The sequence below is a fragment of the Oryzias latipes genome, chromosome 14, assembly GCF_053564925.1.
Source record: "Oryzias latipes strain Hd-rR chromosome 14, Olatipes_Hd-rR_3.1".
NCBI classification, from domain to species: domain Eukaryota; kingdom Metazoa; phylum Chordata; class Actinopteri; order Beloniformes; family Adrianichthyidae; genus Oryzias; species Oryzias latipes.
Window position 1 is genome coordinate 8,155,367 of NC_136250.1, and position 18,151 is coordinate 8,173,517.

Sequence of the window (18,151 nt, forward strand, 5' to 3'; positions counted from 1 at the left end):
ACTATTTGGATTTTTTTTTCTTTACAGAAAAGGTTACATTTATTGCTTTTGTAGCAGATTTTTTATTATTTAATTTATTTTACATGCAAAGCCACAATAAAAGAAATAACAGAGCTTTATCAAATAATGACAATTATTTCCAGTAACATAGAAGTTTAAGCAGGTGTTGAAGTCCACACCTTATGCTTTTCAGACAAAATACACTCCTCAAAATTCAATTACATAAAAAAAGTTTGTATAAATAATTTCTTTCCTTAAAAATCACATTTTATTCCAAACATACTGTATAATAGCAAAAGACAAAGTTATGTATGGATTTCAACTTTCACATTTGCGAGCTTACATACCAACAGAGATATTGTAATCCATTTAATCCAGCCAGTGTTTTAGTAAAAGTAGGAAAAGGGAAAAGAGTATTTCACAAATGTCTCAATATAAAACAAAAATAATTTATTTTCTTTACACCTGTACTTGTTCTTGTCAATTCTAATAGTCTTTATAAAACATTTACACAAAATGTACAATGTTTTCCTGTGGGAAACCTGCTACTTAACAACCATAAAGTTTTGAGGAAAAAATATAAATGAAGAAAGAAATGAAGTAAACTTCATATATACCGGTATCAATGTGGCATTTACTTCAGGCTAAATATATAAAATTGTCCAGAAGTCGTAAGGAGACATTTTGTGAGTACAGTTTCAAATGTTGCTATTTTCCACTTTTAGTAATAGTGGGAAAGCACAAAAAGTGGAAACACTTTGTAAATATGTCAAATTCCCATTTAGATCCAGGGCAACCACACATCCATCCTTCAAACAGCTTTAGAGGAGCAGCTGAGATCCTCACTTTCTCAAGGGCATCCAATTTGTGTATTTTACTGGTGGGATATTGTTATACTTCAATGTACATATTTTACATCATGGTATCTGTATTCATTTTCTTTTTGTTTATTTTCTGTTTTCTTAATACTATGACCAAAAATACCATTGAAGTTTGATTTTCCCATCTTTTTTAGGCAGAAAAACTAAAATATTAATCTAACTAATTCTTCTTGGGTGCAAAAATGATCTTCATTACATGATGGAGGTGTTCCTACACAAAATATACTTTTTATGTGCAAAACCAAAGTTAGGACAAGCATAGATATATATGATGGTTTTAAGACAGATTGTAAAAACATAATCCAAAAACAGATCCCTTAGAAATAAGTCAAGAATTATTCTTCCAATAGATTTTCTTTACATAACCAAAAAAAAAAACATATCATGGGGTTCTTATTTTAACTCTTGTGCTATCTTAGATGACCCCACCGTTACATTGACGTGTTATTCCTACCATGACAAAGGTGGGTAACCCTTGTGCTATCCTAGGCACTTTAACATTGGGAGTTGAGTCATCTAGACCCACTAGACAGTGCGCTGAACCGTTTTTCTTCTATGATTTGTGATCTTCACTGGTGTCCATGGATTACATGAAATCTTTCCACCTTTATCCACCTTTGTCATGGTAGGGAGAACACGTCAATGGAAGGGTGGGGTCATCTAAGATAGCACAAGGGTTAAAATAAGAACGAATGGCGAAGCCATTCTAAAGAAGAGTAGTCAGAGGAATATAAAAAGCAAAGTTCCTTCAGTAAAATCAGTTTTCATTTACTGCATACAAAACCATGACACATGTCTCTGAAATATGCTTTGCTAAAATATTTTATGGGTAAAATAAAAAAATAAATCAGACATCTGCTTAGTGTGTTTGCAGCTGGATGCTATGATATCTTCCAGTCTGTGTTTGCTGAAGCTCTGTACATCACTGTGGTTTGAAAAGGACTACCTATGGACTAACAAACCAATTCAGAGGTTGGACAAGTCACTGAACAATAAATTTATGGAGGTGTTCTAGCCTGTAGGACATCTTGGATGATCCATCTCACATATTACATCAAACCTCAGAGAGGCAGGGAAGCTCGTTTTGAAACATTTTTCCAGCTCAGCTGCCACAGTGAAGATAACAGAACTTTTTACACATTTTATTGACTGCAGAAGTTGATAAGCCTCTGTTGTCAAAGATCATCAATAAAAACCCGTGTACAAATTTACACATAAAGTTATGATATATTGTTTATGTCTACTAACTAGTAGAATATTCAAAGTAAGTTCAAAAGTATATATATATATATATATATATATATATATATATATATATATATATATATATATATATATATATATATATATATATATATATATATGTATATATATGTATATATATATATGTATAATGCAATTACAATTACCTCGCTTATATACATGTGCCTGAGTCATGTCAGAAACATTGGGATGACTGCTTTTTCATTGCCGGCCCTCAGTTATGCAGTCGTATTCCTCCAAAACTGCGCATTACTTTTCCTTTACTTCATATATAGTTCTTTGCTAAGAGTCCGTCTTACCTTTTGTGTATGATGGTTAAAAACCCTTTGGATTTTAAAAACTGAGTCTGCATTGTCCTTTAAAAATTCATGTGTGAATGCTGACAGAATACAAAGATGCCAATAGGCTTTATTTAAAATTAAGAATTTTAAAAGTCTAAAATGACTCATACTACAAGTTTTGATATAAATATTTGTAAACTAAAGAATGCTAAATCTGGTTGTTATGATAAGGGCTAACCTATATCGTTCAAAATGTCCTTAATGAAAAATTATCAATATTTTTGTAAATGGAATCCTGTTGGAATCAACATCCATAGAGAATATTTTAAAGTAAAAGTGACAGATCTAAGTGTCATGCCTTTGAAGTATAAAAAAACTCTTTATTCTGTGAGAAACTTTTAATTTCTAGACAACAGAAGGGTTTTCTATAACTTTTTCTTGATTGAGACCAACAGAATAGGTCTGATGCTTTTGCTTTTCATTTTATCTCAAAATAAAACAGCTTTATATTTTAAATAAAACTGTAAAAGTGACTCAAACTAAAAGGTTCAAGCCCCCACTGTATGAAGAGCTGACCAATATAGGATAGTAAAAGCTTTAAAGCAGAAAATCTTGTCTCAAAAAACACAGATGAATATGAGACCACAGATTTTCTTTAATAAAAATGAAACAGTTTGAAGGTAAACACAGCTATTTTGAAACATTACCTATAACCTTTTTTTTAACTGAAGTCATCTTTAGTCAGATTTGTTTTTGTTGTTCTGTTAGAGAATTGCAGGTTTTTCTTTTTTTTCTTTTTCCTCTGTAGAAAGTGAAATTTCGGTAAGACTGTTAAAACTGACTGTTAAAATACAAGCTGGGGTATCTGATAACAGCACTTAAGACGTCCCACACACTAAAAACTCCATAGATATAAATGACCAAGGTTGGGTTGATTTTAACCCAACTTTGAGTTTAAAAGGGGACTAATTTTCTTCTGGGTTAATTTAGTAAAGAAAAAGAAAAACTCGGGGGGGAAAAAAACATAAAGGGAGTAAAATCAAATCAACATAACCCAAAAAAGTTGTCTTGCTCCAAAAAAGTAACCCAAAAGATATTTGAACATGACTGAACCAAGAAGGAAATAATCAAAGTATCTCTAAAGAAGAATCCAAAGTTTTTTTTAATGTTTTCTCTTAATATACGTTTTTATGGTTGTATTTATTATTATTATTTAAAACAATTTAGGCATTGATAATTCTGGAGATTCACCAGAAAAGCCCAGAATCAGGAAAGATTCCTGCACTATGTGTCTGCATGCAACCAACCAGAGGATGCATCACTCAGAGTTTGGCTGCAACAGGTTTGCCTGTTGAGAAAAGGTCTTGGCTGTTTTAATTTGTGTAATGAACAGAAGCATGCCTCTGCGGTAATGGATGCCCACCGTGCTGATGAATTATTCACAGCCTGGGGAACCAGAGAGGTGGACGGCGGGATCGGATGGACCCGCTGTGTCATCAGCCCGCTTTGGTCCGCACGGCTCCTCTTTCGGGTCCCGTCCACCCAAGGTTCTTGAGACTGTCGACCAGGCAGCCACGTGAGAAGTCTACTGAAGAGAGCAGAGAGCAGGGGCCTTCAGATGGAGGGAACGCGCGCGGGCCCAGTCTGAGCTGCGCTGTCCATGGTGCTGAACCCACTCTGTAGATGCAGGCGGGAATTTCTGCTTCATGTGACAAACAATTGTCCAAAAACTTCATTTCTGTGTTAAAAAGTTTCTAAATATGAAAGTAGCACCACATTTAAAAGCTATGACGTTTTAACGTCTAAAGGGGGTCAGAACCAATTAAAGGAATGACGTTTAATAGATTTATATTTGACTGAATTTGTGATATTGATTTTAGCAAAGATTTTTTTACACGCTTGCGCACACAGGCCACACATTCTTAACCTGTAAGTTGAGCAGAGGTGCAGTTAGGAGGGGAGGAGGAAGAAGAGGACTGAAAGAAGAGGAGGAGTAGGGGGGGAGCAGAGGGAAGCCGGGAGGCGCATCCGACGTGACGAGTTCAGTCTGGTGGTGAGGAGCAGCAGGAACCCTGTCTGTCCGCCTCCCTCGGCTTTCATGTCAGGGGCCACATTGCTTGCGGGGAGGATGATGATGACCATGAACAGCAAGCAGCATTTCTCCATGCACCCGGCCCTGCACGAGCCCAAGTATCCCGGCCTGCACTCAGGCACGGAGGGCATGCGCAGAGTCTGTCTGCCCGCCCCACAGGTACGTTTCAGGTCAGGGGAGAAGGGCTGGGAAGCGCAGGTGAAGGGGGGGAAATATGTAACTGTGGAAAATGTCTGTAAAGTTGATGTGACAGGACTTTGTTCTACCCCACTGTCTCCCCCTCCCGCTCCTCTCTGCCACCCCACCCCCCTTCCACATGTCTGTTCAAGCAATGCTCTAGCTTTCATATTAATTTTTATGACCTGTGCTTTGAGGAGGGTTCTCGCCTCTCCTCGGCGCTGCTTGCTTTTGGAAAATGTTTTTTAGATCCTGAGAGCTGCCTGACAGAATTCCCCACTGACTCCAGTATGCGCACTCTTGCTTGCAGCTCCAGGGCAATATATTCGGAGGCTTTGATGAGAGCCTGCTGGCGCGGGCAGAGGCTCTGGCGGCTGCTGACAGCATTGTCTCTCACGGCAAGAGCCACCCGTTCAAACCAGACGTGACTTACCATACCATGAGCAGTGCCCCCTGCACCTCAGCCTCCTCTTCTTCCTCCACCACCGTGCCCATCTCCCACGTCCCCTCCACCCTCGGCTCTCACCACCACCACCTCGGACAAACCCTGGAGGCCGGAGACCTCCTGGACCACCTCTCCACCAGCCTAGCTGTGACAGGGATGGGTGCTCCAGAGCCTCCAGGGATGACCAGCTCGGCGCACCACCACCAGCACCCGCACCACCACCTACAGACCATGGGGCAACTGCACCAGGCGATGGCCAGCATGGGCCATCCTCATTCCCTGTCGGTGCACGGCGGCATGGCGTGCGCCAACGACGTGGAGTCGGATCCGAGGGAACTGGAAGCCTTTGCCGAGCGCTTCAAGCAGAGGAGGATCAAACTTGGCGTGACCCAGGCGGATGTCGGCTCTGCGCTGGCAAACCTTAAAATCCCCGGAGTGGGGTCCTTGAGCCAGAGCACCATCTGCAGGTTTGAGTCGCTCACCTTGTCCCACAACAACATGATCGCGCTCAAGCCCGTTCTTCAGGCGTGGCTGGAAGAAGCCGAGGCTGCATACCGAGAGAAAAGCAACAAGCCGGACCTTTTCAACGGAAACGAGAGGAAAAGAAAGCGCACATCCATCGCCGCGCCGGAGAAGCGCTCTTTAGAGGCATACTTTGCCATCCAGCCCCGGCCTTCCTCGGAAAAAATTGCAGCTATAGCCGAGAAGCTGGACCTGAAAAAGAACGTGGTTCGAGTGTGGTTTTGCAACCAGAGGCAAAAACAGAAACGGATGAAGTACTCCGCCGTGCACTGAGTTTGACACATCATGAATAAAATAGCCTGCTACATTTTTGATCGAGTGATTAATAATAGCCTGAGTAGCCTAACAGGGATTTATCAACAAATCTTGGCGTGTCATCTGGGATCGTTTCCAAACAGACTTCCTCTCGTTTTCCATGTGGTGTTACGCACTTCATTGTTGCACATTTTACATTTGTTGATCTGGGAATTTACAAGTGTTACTAATTCGTGGGAAGGTTGTCGATGGATGGCTCTATTGCACACATTTTCATAAAATTCACCAGGACAGTTTGTCACATTCAGGGATCTTTTTTTTTTATTATTTGTTGTTTAGAAATCACATCTATTGGCTGCTTCAATGCGCAAAGCATAAGATGTTTTTTTTTTCTTTTATTTAACGGAAGACCTTTTTTCTTTTTCTTTTTTTGTTGTTGTAAAAACTGGTGGAGATCAGACCACGTGCCCCACCTCCTATATGCACAAATATACACTATTATTCCACTCTCTATGTCAAACTTCTGAGCTTTAGGAATGAAAATGTTTTTAAAGAGTTCACTTCTTTCTATCACTGCTTTTGCAAACCAATCCGTTCTCTTTGTTAACCGTGTGTTCGTGATTTCTGCACACAGAAGTGATTATTTAAACAGTATACCTCTCATCACACTATTTGACACTGTTTATCTTGAATTGTTAAGAAATATGAAACGGCACCGTCTTTATGGGACACGTCCATTTGGCTGTGGCTGATGCAATATTTTAAAATTTTGATGTCATGATTTAAAGAACTGCTGGTAATCTGTGGGTCTAATTATTTATTATATATAGCGCAGCTATATATGGTAAATAAGCTCAGATCACCACATTGAAAGTGTTTTTCTTCACTTCTGAATTCACTTGGAATAACGTGTGATTAAAAAGAAATAAATTATTGATTATTTTCTAAAAAAAAATAAACTAAAAAAAATCTCCATTTATTTATTGTGTTTTATAAGAATGTGTTGGTTTAATTGTTTTAGGTGAGGCGCGTGCGGGGCCCAAGTACCTGCTGAGCAACTGTCTAAACTGCTTATCGCGGTGTTTTGGGACACAGCAAACACGCTGTTTTTATGAGCTGTATTATTAATAGATCTCAGGATCTCCATCGTGATTAAAAATGCATTTTTTGGTGTATGATACAGTCAAAGAAGGAAAAGGTAGATGGTACTATTTCTCACTCCGCAGAGGAGCGTCCTTCACGCGCCACGCGGATGGCCTCCATCTGTGTAATTAGTAGACCTGCGGCTTCAATTATGGATGCCTTCGTGTTATCTGGTTGTCGTGCATGAGGCTTGAAATTATTAAGTACGTACGATGTATTATTGATTATAAATTGGTATAAAACCACGTGAAGCGGAGGAGCTGGGAGCAGAAGTCTGACGGGACAGACAGCGAAGTGACTCGGATGGACACGTTCAACAGGAAGTAGCTACCTTTTATCAATTCGTCAATTTACTTTTTTTTTGTTTTGTTTTGGAAAATTTTGTGTGTACCTTTTTTTGTAAATAACTGGTATGAAATTTTTATACGAATTATTTTAATTAATTGTTATAATTACAATTTTTTATCAGCCTATTCATGCATTCGGACAAATGCTTGGAAAAAGCTTTATTTTTTCTTCACGTCTCTCTTTTTCAGAGTTAACCGACGTCAACCGACGCTCGAAATATCTAGATATATTAAATGTGAAAATTTAAAATGATGAATACGAGCGTAAGGAAAAAAACAACAGTCTGATAAAAGTCTAATATTTCTTGTTTTTTGGCTAGTGAAAATGTGCTGGTAATATGACGGGAATCCTCTTCGTCATCTCGGTGGGCGCTCGTGTATTCCCGTGAGACTTCGGCTCCCGATAGTTGCAGGGCATCAATACTTTTTATGCGACGGGGAAACGTTTGTGACTCCTAATGAATATTCTCTTTGATGATAAGAGGCGCTTAACTCCCGTCAATAATTCATAATGTTAGCTAAATAATTCTTTTTTAGTGGCGAGACACCGGAGCGGTGGTGGTTTCTCCATTCTGCCACATTTGAGATCAACTGAGTCGATATGCCCCTGTTTCTTTCTCAGTAGTTTCTAAATGCTAGGTTATGGCGCTGTGAATAATTAATTTTTGTAATACCAGGGCAGCTATCATAACGTCCTGGCTCCACGGTAAGTTGAGCTGAAGGCCCGTGAACCTTAGCGGCGCGTGACGACTGAGGGTGCCTGAATTATTCAGCAGCAGCTGAAAGGTATATTGCTGTTTCTAGTGCAGTAATCGAGGTGTGTTCAGGGGCCAGGCTGGCCTTTTTTTCACATCAGCAAACTCATTTTGAGTCCAACTTTCGTATGTCTAAAGATAATTTGTGATAGAATGAAATACAACAGTTTAAAAAAAGTCAAGAAAAGCAAAGCAGGGGGAGAGGAATGAGAAAGTCAATGTTTTGTTGATGTTTCTTCATGCAGGAAGACCATTTTTGACAGAATGAGGATAGAAGTGCCGTTTAATTACCGAAAAATGCTTGCACTTTTTTTTTTTTTTTTTTACTGGCCTGCACACATCAGATTTAACACATACACACAGGGGCGGATGTCATCCACTGAGCAGAAGGGGGGAATGTGAGGTGAGGGAAAGAGTGGGAGCCAAGACACCCCAACTCAATAATTCATTCAACGCCAGTAGCAACAAATGGAAATGTGACCAAAGTGAAAGAAGACAGCTACCTCTCTATTAGTCACCTTCGGTTATCATCAGAAGCCAAACCAGCACAGGAGCAGCCCGGATCCTGCTGGATTCTGCACACATACCTGTGTTCAGAATGCGCACACACACACACACACACACACACACACACACACACACACACACACACACACACACAAGAAGATTGGGTTTCCCAGTAGAAACCTGAGGCCGACGGGATGAAGTTCTTGTTTGTCCCCAGCTTTTGTTCACTCAGTGCAAACAACAACTTTTTTTCCAGACTTTTGACCGACAGTCGTTCTGCACTTTTACAAATCAAGACACTAAAACTCTACAAAAAGTACACAAAGCAGTACAAAATACGAGCAGAATGACTTTTCACAACAACAAACCGTAAACCCCACAAACTTTTACATTGTCTCGTAATGGGAAAACTGAAACAGAAGTCAATTACAGATCAACCTTGAGAAAAGCTAATTGGAAAATTTAGAAAATGATGTACAAAAAATAACTTAGTTTGCTGAACATTTATATAAAAAAAGACAGACTTTATTATAATTACATTGTGATTTCTCAGTTTTCTAACTAGATGCAATTATTTGTCTGTTGTCCAAATTAATCCAAATTCTTTGTTTAAATGTAGCTATTATTATTTTATTTTTTTCTTTTACAAAGGAAAAGTCATAATTTTAAAACTATTTGTCGGATTCTCTTTTTACCCTGTTAATACAGTTAGCAACATCTAAATAAGTGTTTAGTCATAAAAAAAGAAAGGTTGAGTTAGGAATTTGGATGACTACAACTTTAATCTGGATACTCTTAAGTATTTCTGTTATCTCGCTGATGCGGGATAACATATGGATCAAGTTATATTCCTACGATCCATCTATTGATCTGTCTGAGTCAAATTGTTAATCAAATTGACTTAGACCATTATAAAGTAGTATGAAAAAAGAACTATATCGGTCTTGGAAAATACCATCTGAATTGCGACACGATAGGTTTATTTCACTATAATGTAAAAACAGCTAAGTGCATCACAGCTGACAACAAACACGTCATGGCAGCAATAAAATGAACAGTCCATTATTACTGTCCAATGTGGGGAAAGACGAAAGACTGAATTTTACAGACATGTGACAACACAGTGTGGTAGAAGGCTCTAATAATGTTCCGTTTGGGTTCTTTTGATGTGGAAAAACAACAGTGGGCTGAATTGTATTAAACTAAAATGTGTCAGTAACTCAATTCAATTTTATCTCTAAAGCCCAAAATCACAATAGTCGTCTCGATGGGCTTCGTATCGGTAATTGAAAAAGTAAAACATAAAATCAAAAGGATCATTAATACATAGATATCAATAGGAAAACACTAAATTGAACTAACTAAACGGACTAAACCAAACTGGACATCCCTGCCCTTAGACCCCCCTTCGCGGGAAGAAAAAATTCCTACAAAAAAACGGATTCCAGAAAAAACAAAGAAACCTCAGGGGTGCCCACATACATATATTTGATTTACACTTGATTATCTTGCAAGAAATGGAAGGAAGCTGGAAAACCTCACCTGCTCTGTTCAGTACCAGCTATTTATCTCAGTCACACTGGTTGAATTCTTGGCTAAAGATGTCCTGGATTGATTTCAGGATCGTTCATAATGAACCGATATCGAATATGAATCATATCAGCAACCACAAATAATGCTGTGAATTGAATCATTGTTAAAATAAATTGTTACACCCCTAATAAATAATTTCAAAGTCCATTTATTTAGTGTTATACCATGTCTGAAGAGACCATGCACACTTTATAGTGTATTCGGATTTGGAGCTTGTGGTCATTTTGTCTTTTAACAAGCAGGAGGCAGAAAAAATGAGATGCACTTAAGATGCAAAGCAGCCATGACAAAAGCTTCATCTTTAATAGAACCCCCCAAAAATGTTTCAGGAAACTAACTCCGTATAGTTTATTCATGTGTTTATCAAATATTTCCGTTCCCAAAAATTCTAAAGTCAAATCTTGAAACTAAAAAGACAAAGTTGGGTCATGCTGTCTATTGGAGACACTTACAGCAAATTCACTTACGTGCACTCGCCTAATTCATTCTGTGGGTCTGAAAAACAGTATTATACACCCCATTCATTATTCAAGTCCTCTCCATTATCAAAGCGCCCAGAGAAATAAGGCTAACCCAGCCAGAAATAACTCACTGTGGCGTGATTTTTCTGTTTCATTCCTACAAAGCACTTAGCTGGTCAAGTGCAGGTCTGCACACAATCTCAAGTTTGAATATGTGAACATTCAGTGACCAAACCATCTCCCCATCATAATCAGATCTGGGAAAATGGGGGTGGGGGTGTAGCAACAGTTAAATGGGGGGGGGGGGGGGGGTATTTGTCGAAAAAATGTGGTGTAAATGAGAAAGGCTGTTTTAGGGAAGAAGGGAATAAAATATTACAAAACATCGCATGAAGTATTAAGTAGAATGTGGAGAAGCAAAAGTAAAAAAATATATATAGTGCAAAGAAAACAAAGTTCCTGAACATTTTACTAAATAACGTATTTAGTTGAGAATATATAAGCCCATTTTTAAATGAAGTTAAATAAACTAAAGTAAAATGGTTTTATTGTGACCAAAACAGCAGAATTCATGGCAGGATGGTGAATGTCGACGTACCTGAATGGGTGGGAATTTGTTTCAGAAGTAAAGAAGTTCATACAACCTTTCAGAAAATGTTTATTTTATAAAAAAAGCAGCCTAGTGGTTTTTTTTTATGACATTTTTTGATATCCAAAAAAGCAAACAACTAGATGCAAGTTATAAATATGTTTAGAAGGATTTAAATGGGCCTATATCATGCAAAATCAACTGTTTGAGTGTATTATAATGTTAATTCACAAAAAAACAAAACAAAGTGTTACTTTGATCCATTCAAGCATTTCTGAGCATTCCTCTGAAACCTATGAGCACCAGCCCCTCCCAATCCAATCAGTCTACCCATACAGCGCCGCCCCCAAGCTAACACACAGACATACTTTCTCCACGGGGCTAGCGGTGATCAGCTAAACGCTTTCATTCTATAGCACAATATGCACATCCACCTTTGCAAAAGTTTGGATGTTGTTTGTATTAGAGGCAGAAACGCCGACATGCTGCCGAGGCTGACTCCAGGTTGATGTCATGATATGGCCGGCAGTCACCCACAAAGCAAGAGTTGGTGCCTCAGGGATTGGGTCATCTTAATTCCGAATAAGAAAATCCGTTGTGAAAATAAGTAAAATTTTATTAAAAAATCATTCTGTAATGTGCCAAGGGTAATATATTAGGCTTTAGGATTTAGGCTCTTTAATAAAACAGGATGTGAATTTAGTTGAAAAGCCAAAAGATGACTAATAGCTGTTTTTGACTATTTTATTGTATTCTTAAAAGTTTTTGTTTTAAAAATTTAAATACTAATTTGTAATTCTGTTATTCATGTACATTCTGGTTTTTAAAATAAGAGGAATGTGTAAAAATAAAATAGAGAGGTGACTGTTATGAGCCCAGGCTTCTACCTATTCCAGAGTTTTAGTCTGTTTTCAGATTAATGACAAATAAAGTGTTTTGGTTGTTTTAAATATGTATTGTGAACGTCTAAACTAAAAATAAAAAACGACCAAAAAGTGGAACTGATAAAGGGATAAGGGAAAAGGAATCTCCAATGACTGGTCTTTCTGTTATCCTGACTGTCTGCGTTCAGTTCTTTCATTTTCACGTTGAACTCGTCAAGGTGAGTGCATCCCCGCTGGCTCGGATAGTCTGACACTAAACCCTCGTGACAGCAGGAGCACCCAAAGGACCGGCTGCAAAATCCTGCAGAGCAGAAGCTTCATAAGTTTTACACTTCTGTCCGTGTGTTTTCAGGGCCTGACAATAGCTCTTCCATCCACATAGTGCTATAGTTCCATCATCAACTAGAAGAAAAAAAAAGGTCTACAAACTCACGGAAAGATAAAAACATGCAGTAAAAAAATTAATTAATGGCTTTGAAATTGAATTTACTTTGAACAACACTCATTGTGTTAACTTGCCCCATAGTTTTGTACTTTTTTAGATCTTCAGGGTTTTACCACCTTATCATTGCTTGTTCATAGAGGAGAGACTGTTCTTAAAAACTGCTTGAATAAGATTGTCTTTAAAAAAGTTGCCTACTACCATGAACTTCTACATTTAACAACCTAACTGAGGCATGCAGAAGCTGAGAGGCAGTTCCTTTTTTAAGGATCTTTTTGTATTTTCCTGAAGCACTGCACAGTCTGACCTTGATTTAAATTCACAGGGACATCTTTTAAGTGTGTGAAAAATCTTTCTCATTTTAGAATAGTGACTGTAAACTGTTTGAAAATAGCTGTAAGAATTCTTGAAGTAGAGCAAATGTTTTTTTGAGGTCACTAATTGAGGCTTTCCTCATTTGCATCAATTAATAAAAACACTTTTAAAAATTCAAACTAAAACCACTTACTAGTTTAGATTTAATATTAAACAGTTTAAAAGATGATGCAAATAAATCAGAAATTAATAGGAGTTTAAAAGGCAAAGAAATGGGAGACAAAAATAAAAAAATATATCTGATAAGATCAAGTTCATCTTTTAAACCTTTTTCAAAACTTTATGCTGTTTTGAGCCAAAATCAGAAAACCTGTTGTTTTCTTGAACATACAGTAGTTTTTGCAGAGCGATGGGCGATTATTAGTAATTCCTCTCTGAGTTGTGGGTGGAACTGTTAGCACAGAGTAAGCCCCTCCCCCTTTTCTGTCATTGTTTTTTTTTTTTTGACACGCTCTCCTATTAGCTTACAGCCCCTCACACTCTCAAGCTAACATTGTCAATGCAACAAAATGGCACACAATGTCTGAGGTATCCAGCCGTACAGTTTGGAGCCAGATGAGGAAAGGAAGATGTACACGGATCTATTTATCTGCAAGTGGATGCATCAAAATGGACCGGAGCTTGTGGCCTGCCAATTGTAGCACTTACGTCATAGCTACAAACTTTTTCCAAAGGAATTTTTTTTACAACTGCTCCTGATTCACGACAGTTTGAGAAAATAAATAGTTTGAATTGTAATTTATTTATTTATATCTTCCATCATTAGAAAAATGCCACAAGAACATATTAAAAACTCGATTTTCATCAGAGTGGATTTTTAAACATCTAATTGAAAACCTCTTTTAACACTGAAAAGGCATTAAGAGGTTAAAACTCGCATAAGTCTATACCTTAATGTATGAGATTAATATTATACAAAGCCCAAATTGATGAAACATGAATATTTACAGCATAGTGGAAAAGTGTATAGTTATGATAAATAAAACTTTTACCACTATTATCGTCAAAAGAACAACTTATTAATACTACCTTATTTTCAGTTTAGAAGAAAATGCATTTGTTTGCTGACAATTATCTTTCTAAATGTGTGTTTTTGTGAATGAACCTTTTAGATGTAGATGTTTCTTTTTAGGAAATTACTGAGAACAAGTCAAATTTGACACATGCTGAGTGTTTGTCTTTCTGAGAACCACAAATTGCTTTTTCATATTTATTTTTGTTACTTTGGTCATTCTTCTCCCTCTAGGGTGAACAGCAGCACAGGGTCGCCATGACCATCAACCAAGTTATTGTATACTGTCATTACCAGGTCAGTAACGGCCAGCCGATCAGTCTGCGCATGCACACGTATTACAACACTTCCTATATAATTAGGACAGTTAGCTAATTTGATTTACATTTACATATCTATTAGCGTGTAACTTGAATAATTTTTACATGTTTGTTGTTTCAAGACTGTAAACCTTGTAATTCATTATCAAAAAGATTAAAATAAAAATAAAAACATTTTAAAAAGATCAGCTGCCAGGAGCATTTCCTGACAGCTCTGACTCCTTTCCTGCTGTCAGAGTCTTTGAATCAGCGGATAACCTTGTGATCACAATTTATGTTTTTCTCAACAACAGAATTCTTGACTGGATTACAGCTCAGAAAAAACATTGCTTAAGTGCAACAGTGTATAATCGTACATTGTTATCATCACAGAAAATAAAAATCTCAATGATATGTGATAGAATGACTGCCACAAGGCCTTTGCTCTGTCTGATCGTTTTCATTATTAATATGTTGGCAACAGGAAAAGAGGAGAAGAGAGCACGTTTCACTCTGAGGGGACGTGACGGCCTGCTGCAGCTGCTTTTGCTTTTCATATTGGGTTTATGTTTTGGAGTTATTAAAGTGTCTGTAATTGGCATCGTGTCCTCTTACCAGGTTACGTAAGCCGCCATCAAACAAAACAGAAGAAGAAAACATTTGCAGTCCTTAGAAGAACGGCGCATTCTAGAGCCTTGTCATTTCTTTTTCTTTCGTCTTTTTCAACATTAAAGTAAACGTTTTTTTCATTGTTCTTACCATTCCAAGAGGTAATTTTTGTTATTAACATCTGAAGACATACCCTGACCGTAAACCACTTTAGAGGAAGTGACGTAATATTTGCGCATGCGCAGACTGAATGGGTAGCTGTTACAGATCGGGTAGGGACATATTCCAATAGAGGCCATGTGGAAAAATCACAATGGCAGTGCGGCTCTTTAAGGACAGACTTTCTCTGTACCTCCCTCCACAGAGCTGAGTCTTTGAAGATAGACATAAACTGAGCCAGGCCGCAGAGGGGCCCCTGAAGGAGGTCCCCAAGCAGATGCAGTCACCCGCCCTCCCCCTTGTCTGCTCCCATAAGCTCCAGGCCCTGAAGACAGCCCTGAGGCTAAGCAACCAGGAACACCATGCAGAGGCGGCCAGCAGGACCATGTGCGTACAGATCAAGGGAAGAACACAACAAAACAATATTTAGACAGATAAAATGTAATTCCCACTAACCAGCTTGTAAGAACTTTGAAGACTTGGAGCAACGTTTACTTTGAGTCTGATCATTGCCGTTGTTGTGAAACATTGCAGGAAAGTGTGTTAAATGCCATCATATCTGCTAAATCAAATAAGAGAAGCTTTTAAAAAAGCTTTTGTTTTACATTAATATATATATATATATATATGTATGTATGTATATATGTATGTATGTATGTATGTATGTTTGTGTGTATGTGTGTGTGTGTGTTACTGACAATGATGTCAGTAATACACACACACAGTAATACAATCCAATGATTTAAATTACATCTGAACAAAAACACGATCAAAGAAAAATATGATTAATCACTTTCCACAAACTGATTTAATTAAAAAACATGCACCATAAAGATTATTATTTTCTATAATCATTAAAAATACATTAGGATAAATTATTAATCTTGAGTTTCTGTCATTACCTCCACTGAAAAAGACATGCACTGACACATCTGAGAAAATGACTGAACCTGCAATGAGTATCAAACAAAAATTGACGTGTCACACAAGAATGTTGAACTTCTAAAGTTGTGGAGCTGAAAAAAACAACCAAAAAAACATGAACAAGTGGTCAAAAATTGGGTAAAAGTATGTGCAACAATGAATTTAAAAATATGTTCATTACACAACATTTCTGCCGTTACTACTAGCGTAAAAACTATTCAAAAAATATTTTTAATAATTGGTTCAAAAATGTGGAAGAATACAAAGACAGACATTGATCTATGGGACATCATTGTCATTTATAAAATGAAGGAGACCGTGTTATTGACAGTGGTTTGTCATAGTTATGATTTTTTATTATTATTATTATTTTATTACATATTTGATTTGCACAATTTGAATTTTTACACATAAGCTAACATGAAATCCCTTCAGAAATGAAGGCAAACACCAAGATAAAGTGGTCACTAAACTCAGGGCTGTGCTCATCCTCAGATGTAAGCCTGTCATGCTGAAGTCATGCCTGAGCCGAAGAACAGGAGACTTTTTTTAAAATCAAGGACTGCCTTAAATCAAAGTCTGCTGGACTTTTGCCTCACCAACAACTCCAAACAATCTATCAATGAATGCAAATTTTTGCTTGGGTTGGTGTTGACTCAATTGTCCTGTGACCTGGCCATCAGTTCTAGGTTTTAATTTTACAAACACTTTTATTCGGACATCCAAAGTACATATCTACTTTGTGTTCCTCTTCTCAGGTCTTAATTTGGGTTAGTTGACCCGGGCTGCCCCGGTGACCCTAGACAGGAAAAAGCAGAAATAGAACGGACAGTCCTAGCTAGAGGGTTTCTGTAAGTAGTTCTTCCTGTTCGAAAATGTTATTTTGTTTTATTGTTTTTTTTTTTAATTGAACCTTTATTTATTCGGGGAGGACAGATTAAGAACAACATTGTTATTTACAACTGTGGCCTGGCAAAAGGCAAGACCTTTTGAGAAAGGAAGGAAAGAGGTTACAAGAACAAGAAAAAGTGTATTGAATATAATCAGATGAAAAAACCCAATCCAAAAATTTAAAACCCCTAAAATCATTGCACTGTGTGACAGCAGCATTTATCTTTAAAATGATTCTTTCCTAGTACACTTTCTCAGTGAAAAAGCAACTTGTCAGTAATTAGTGCTTAGTAATGTTGAATTGTAATGTTTCAATCTGTGTGACCCTGTTGCAGACCATTCTGTCCCCCACATCATCACATCTGGGATAGGTTCCTGTTCAAAATACATTATTAATTATTTATAATTGATAGAGTTGCACTAAAAATGCTGATGTTTTCACGCTCAACCTTGTAGTTTTTTTTAATGATGTTGTAAATATAGGACTCTTATGATGAATATCAAACAAAAGACATGGTTCTGGATTGATCTGCTGTCCATACAGAAGTCTATCCTCTCCCTAAATGATGTCAAACTTTTCAGAGCTTCTTTGCCCTCTATGTCCTTCAAGAAAAAATACGGAAAAAGATTGCAGAAAGTATCAGGAATATTTCAGCAGTTCTATAAAAAGCCCTTCAGAAGGAGAGAGTGATTGTCTTTATTAAGTAATGAGGGAGCCACGGTTCAGTAGCACAAAGACACACAGCTGTATGCCACATGGAGATCCAGCCACCACCTAGAGCAACCCCCCTTAGCTCTCACATTGCATCAAATCACTGAGTGATGGGTACATTGTCCAAGGCAAGAGGGAAAAGAGTGGTGAAACATGTTTCTCTCAGAGCGGAAACCAGCTCACTAGAGCCGAGTGGAGCATTTACACGTTTGGATTTCTGGGTCACTCCGATTAGCTTAGTGCGCTGCACGAAAACAGGGTTCTCGGGAAGTTCGCTGGGGGCTAAATGATTTACAGAATCATTAATCTTTGAGTGATTATCTAAACTTTTAAATGTTTTTGCACTATGATGTAAGGTTAGCCCTCAGAACAAATGATTGGGTCAGATTGGAAACTTGATGTGGATGTGGTATTACAGGACATGTGTTAAGACTTTAAAAAAAAAAAAAGAAATTCCTGCTTTAACTGTTCTTACTGTGTCTTCCTGATTGTATTTAAGTTTTTGAGTTTTATTTTTACTTATAAAATGCTAT

The 18,151-nt window shown here is 37.7% G+C and overlaps 1 protein-coding gene and 1 long non-coding RNA gene across 2 annotated transcripts; both read left to right on the top strand.

The window, feature by feature from the left end:
- The first annotated feature begins 4,370 nt into the window (after positions 1–4,370).
- On the top strand, positions 4,371–6,889 carry pou4f3 (POU class 4 homeobox 3). The gene is made up of 2 exons (XM_004076131.5): positions 4,371–4,676; positions 5,005–6,889. Exons 1-2 carry the CDS (start codon positions 4,524–4,526, stop codon positions 5,932–5,934), a joined length of 1,083 nt encoding a protein of 360 aa, XP_004076179.2. The 5' UTR covers positions 4,371–4,523; the 3' UTR covers positions 5,935–6,889.
- Positions 6,890–7,251: 362 nt separating this feature from the next.
- LOC144983758 (uncharacterized) lies at positions 7,252–16,867 on the top strand. Its single transcript, XR_013647557.1, has 3 exons — positions 7,252–7,382; positions 15,297–15,478; positions 16,774–16,867. It is a non-coding gene; the product is annotated as an uncharacterized LOC144983758 (long non-coding RNA).
- The last annotated feature ends 1,284 nt before the right edge of the window (positions 16,868–18,151 follow it).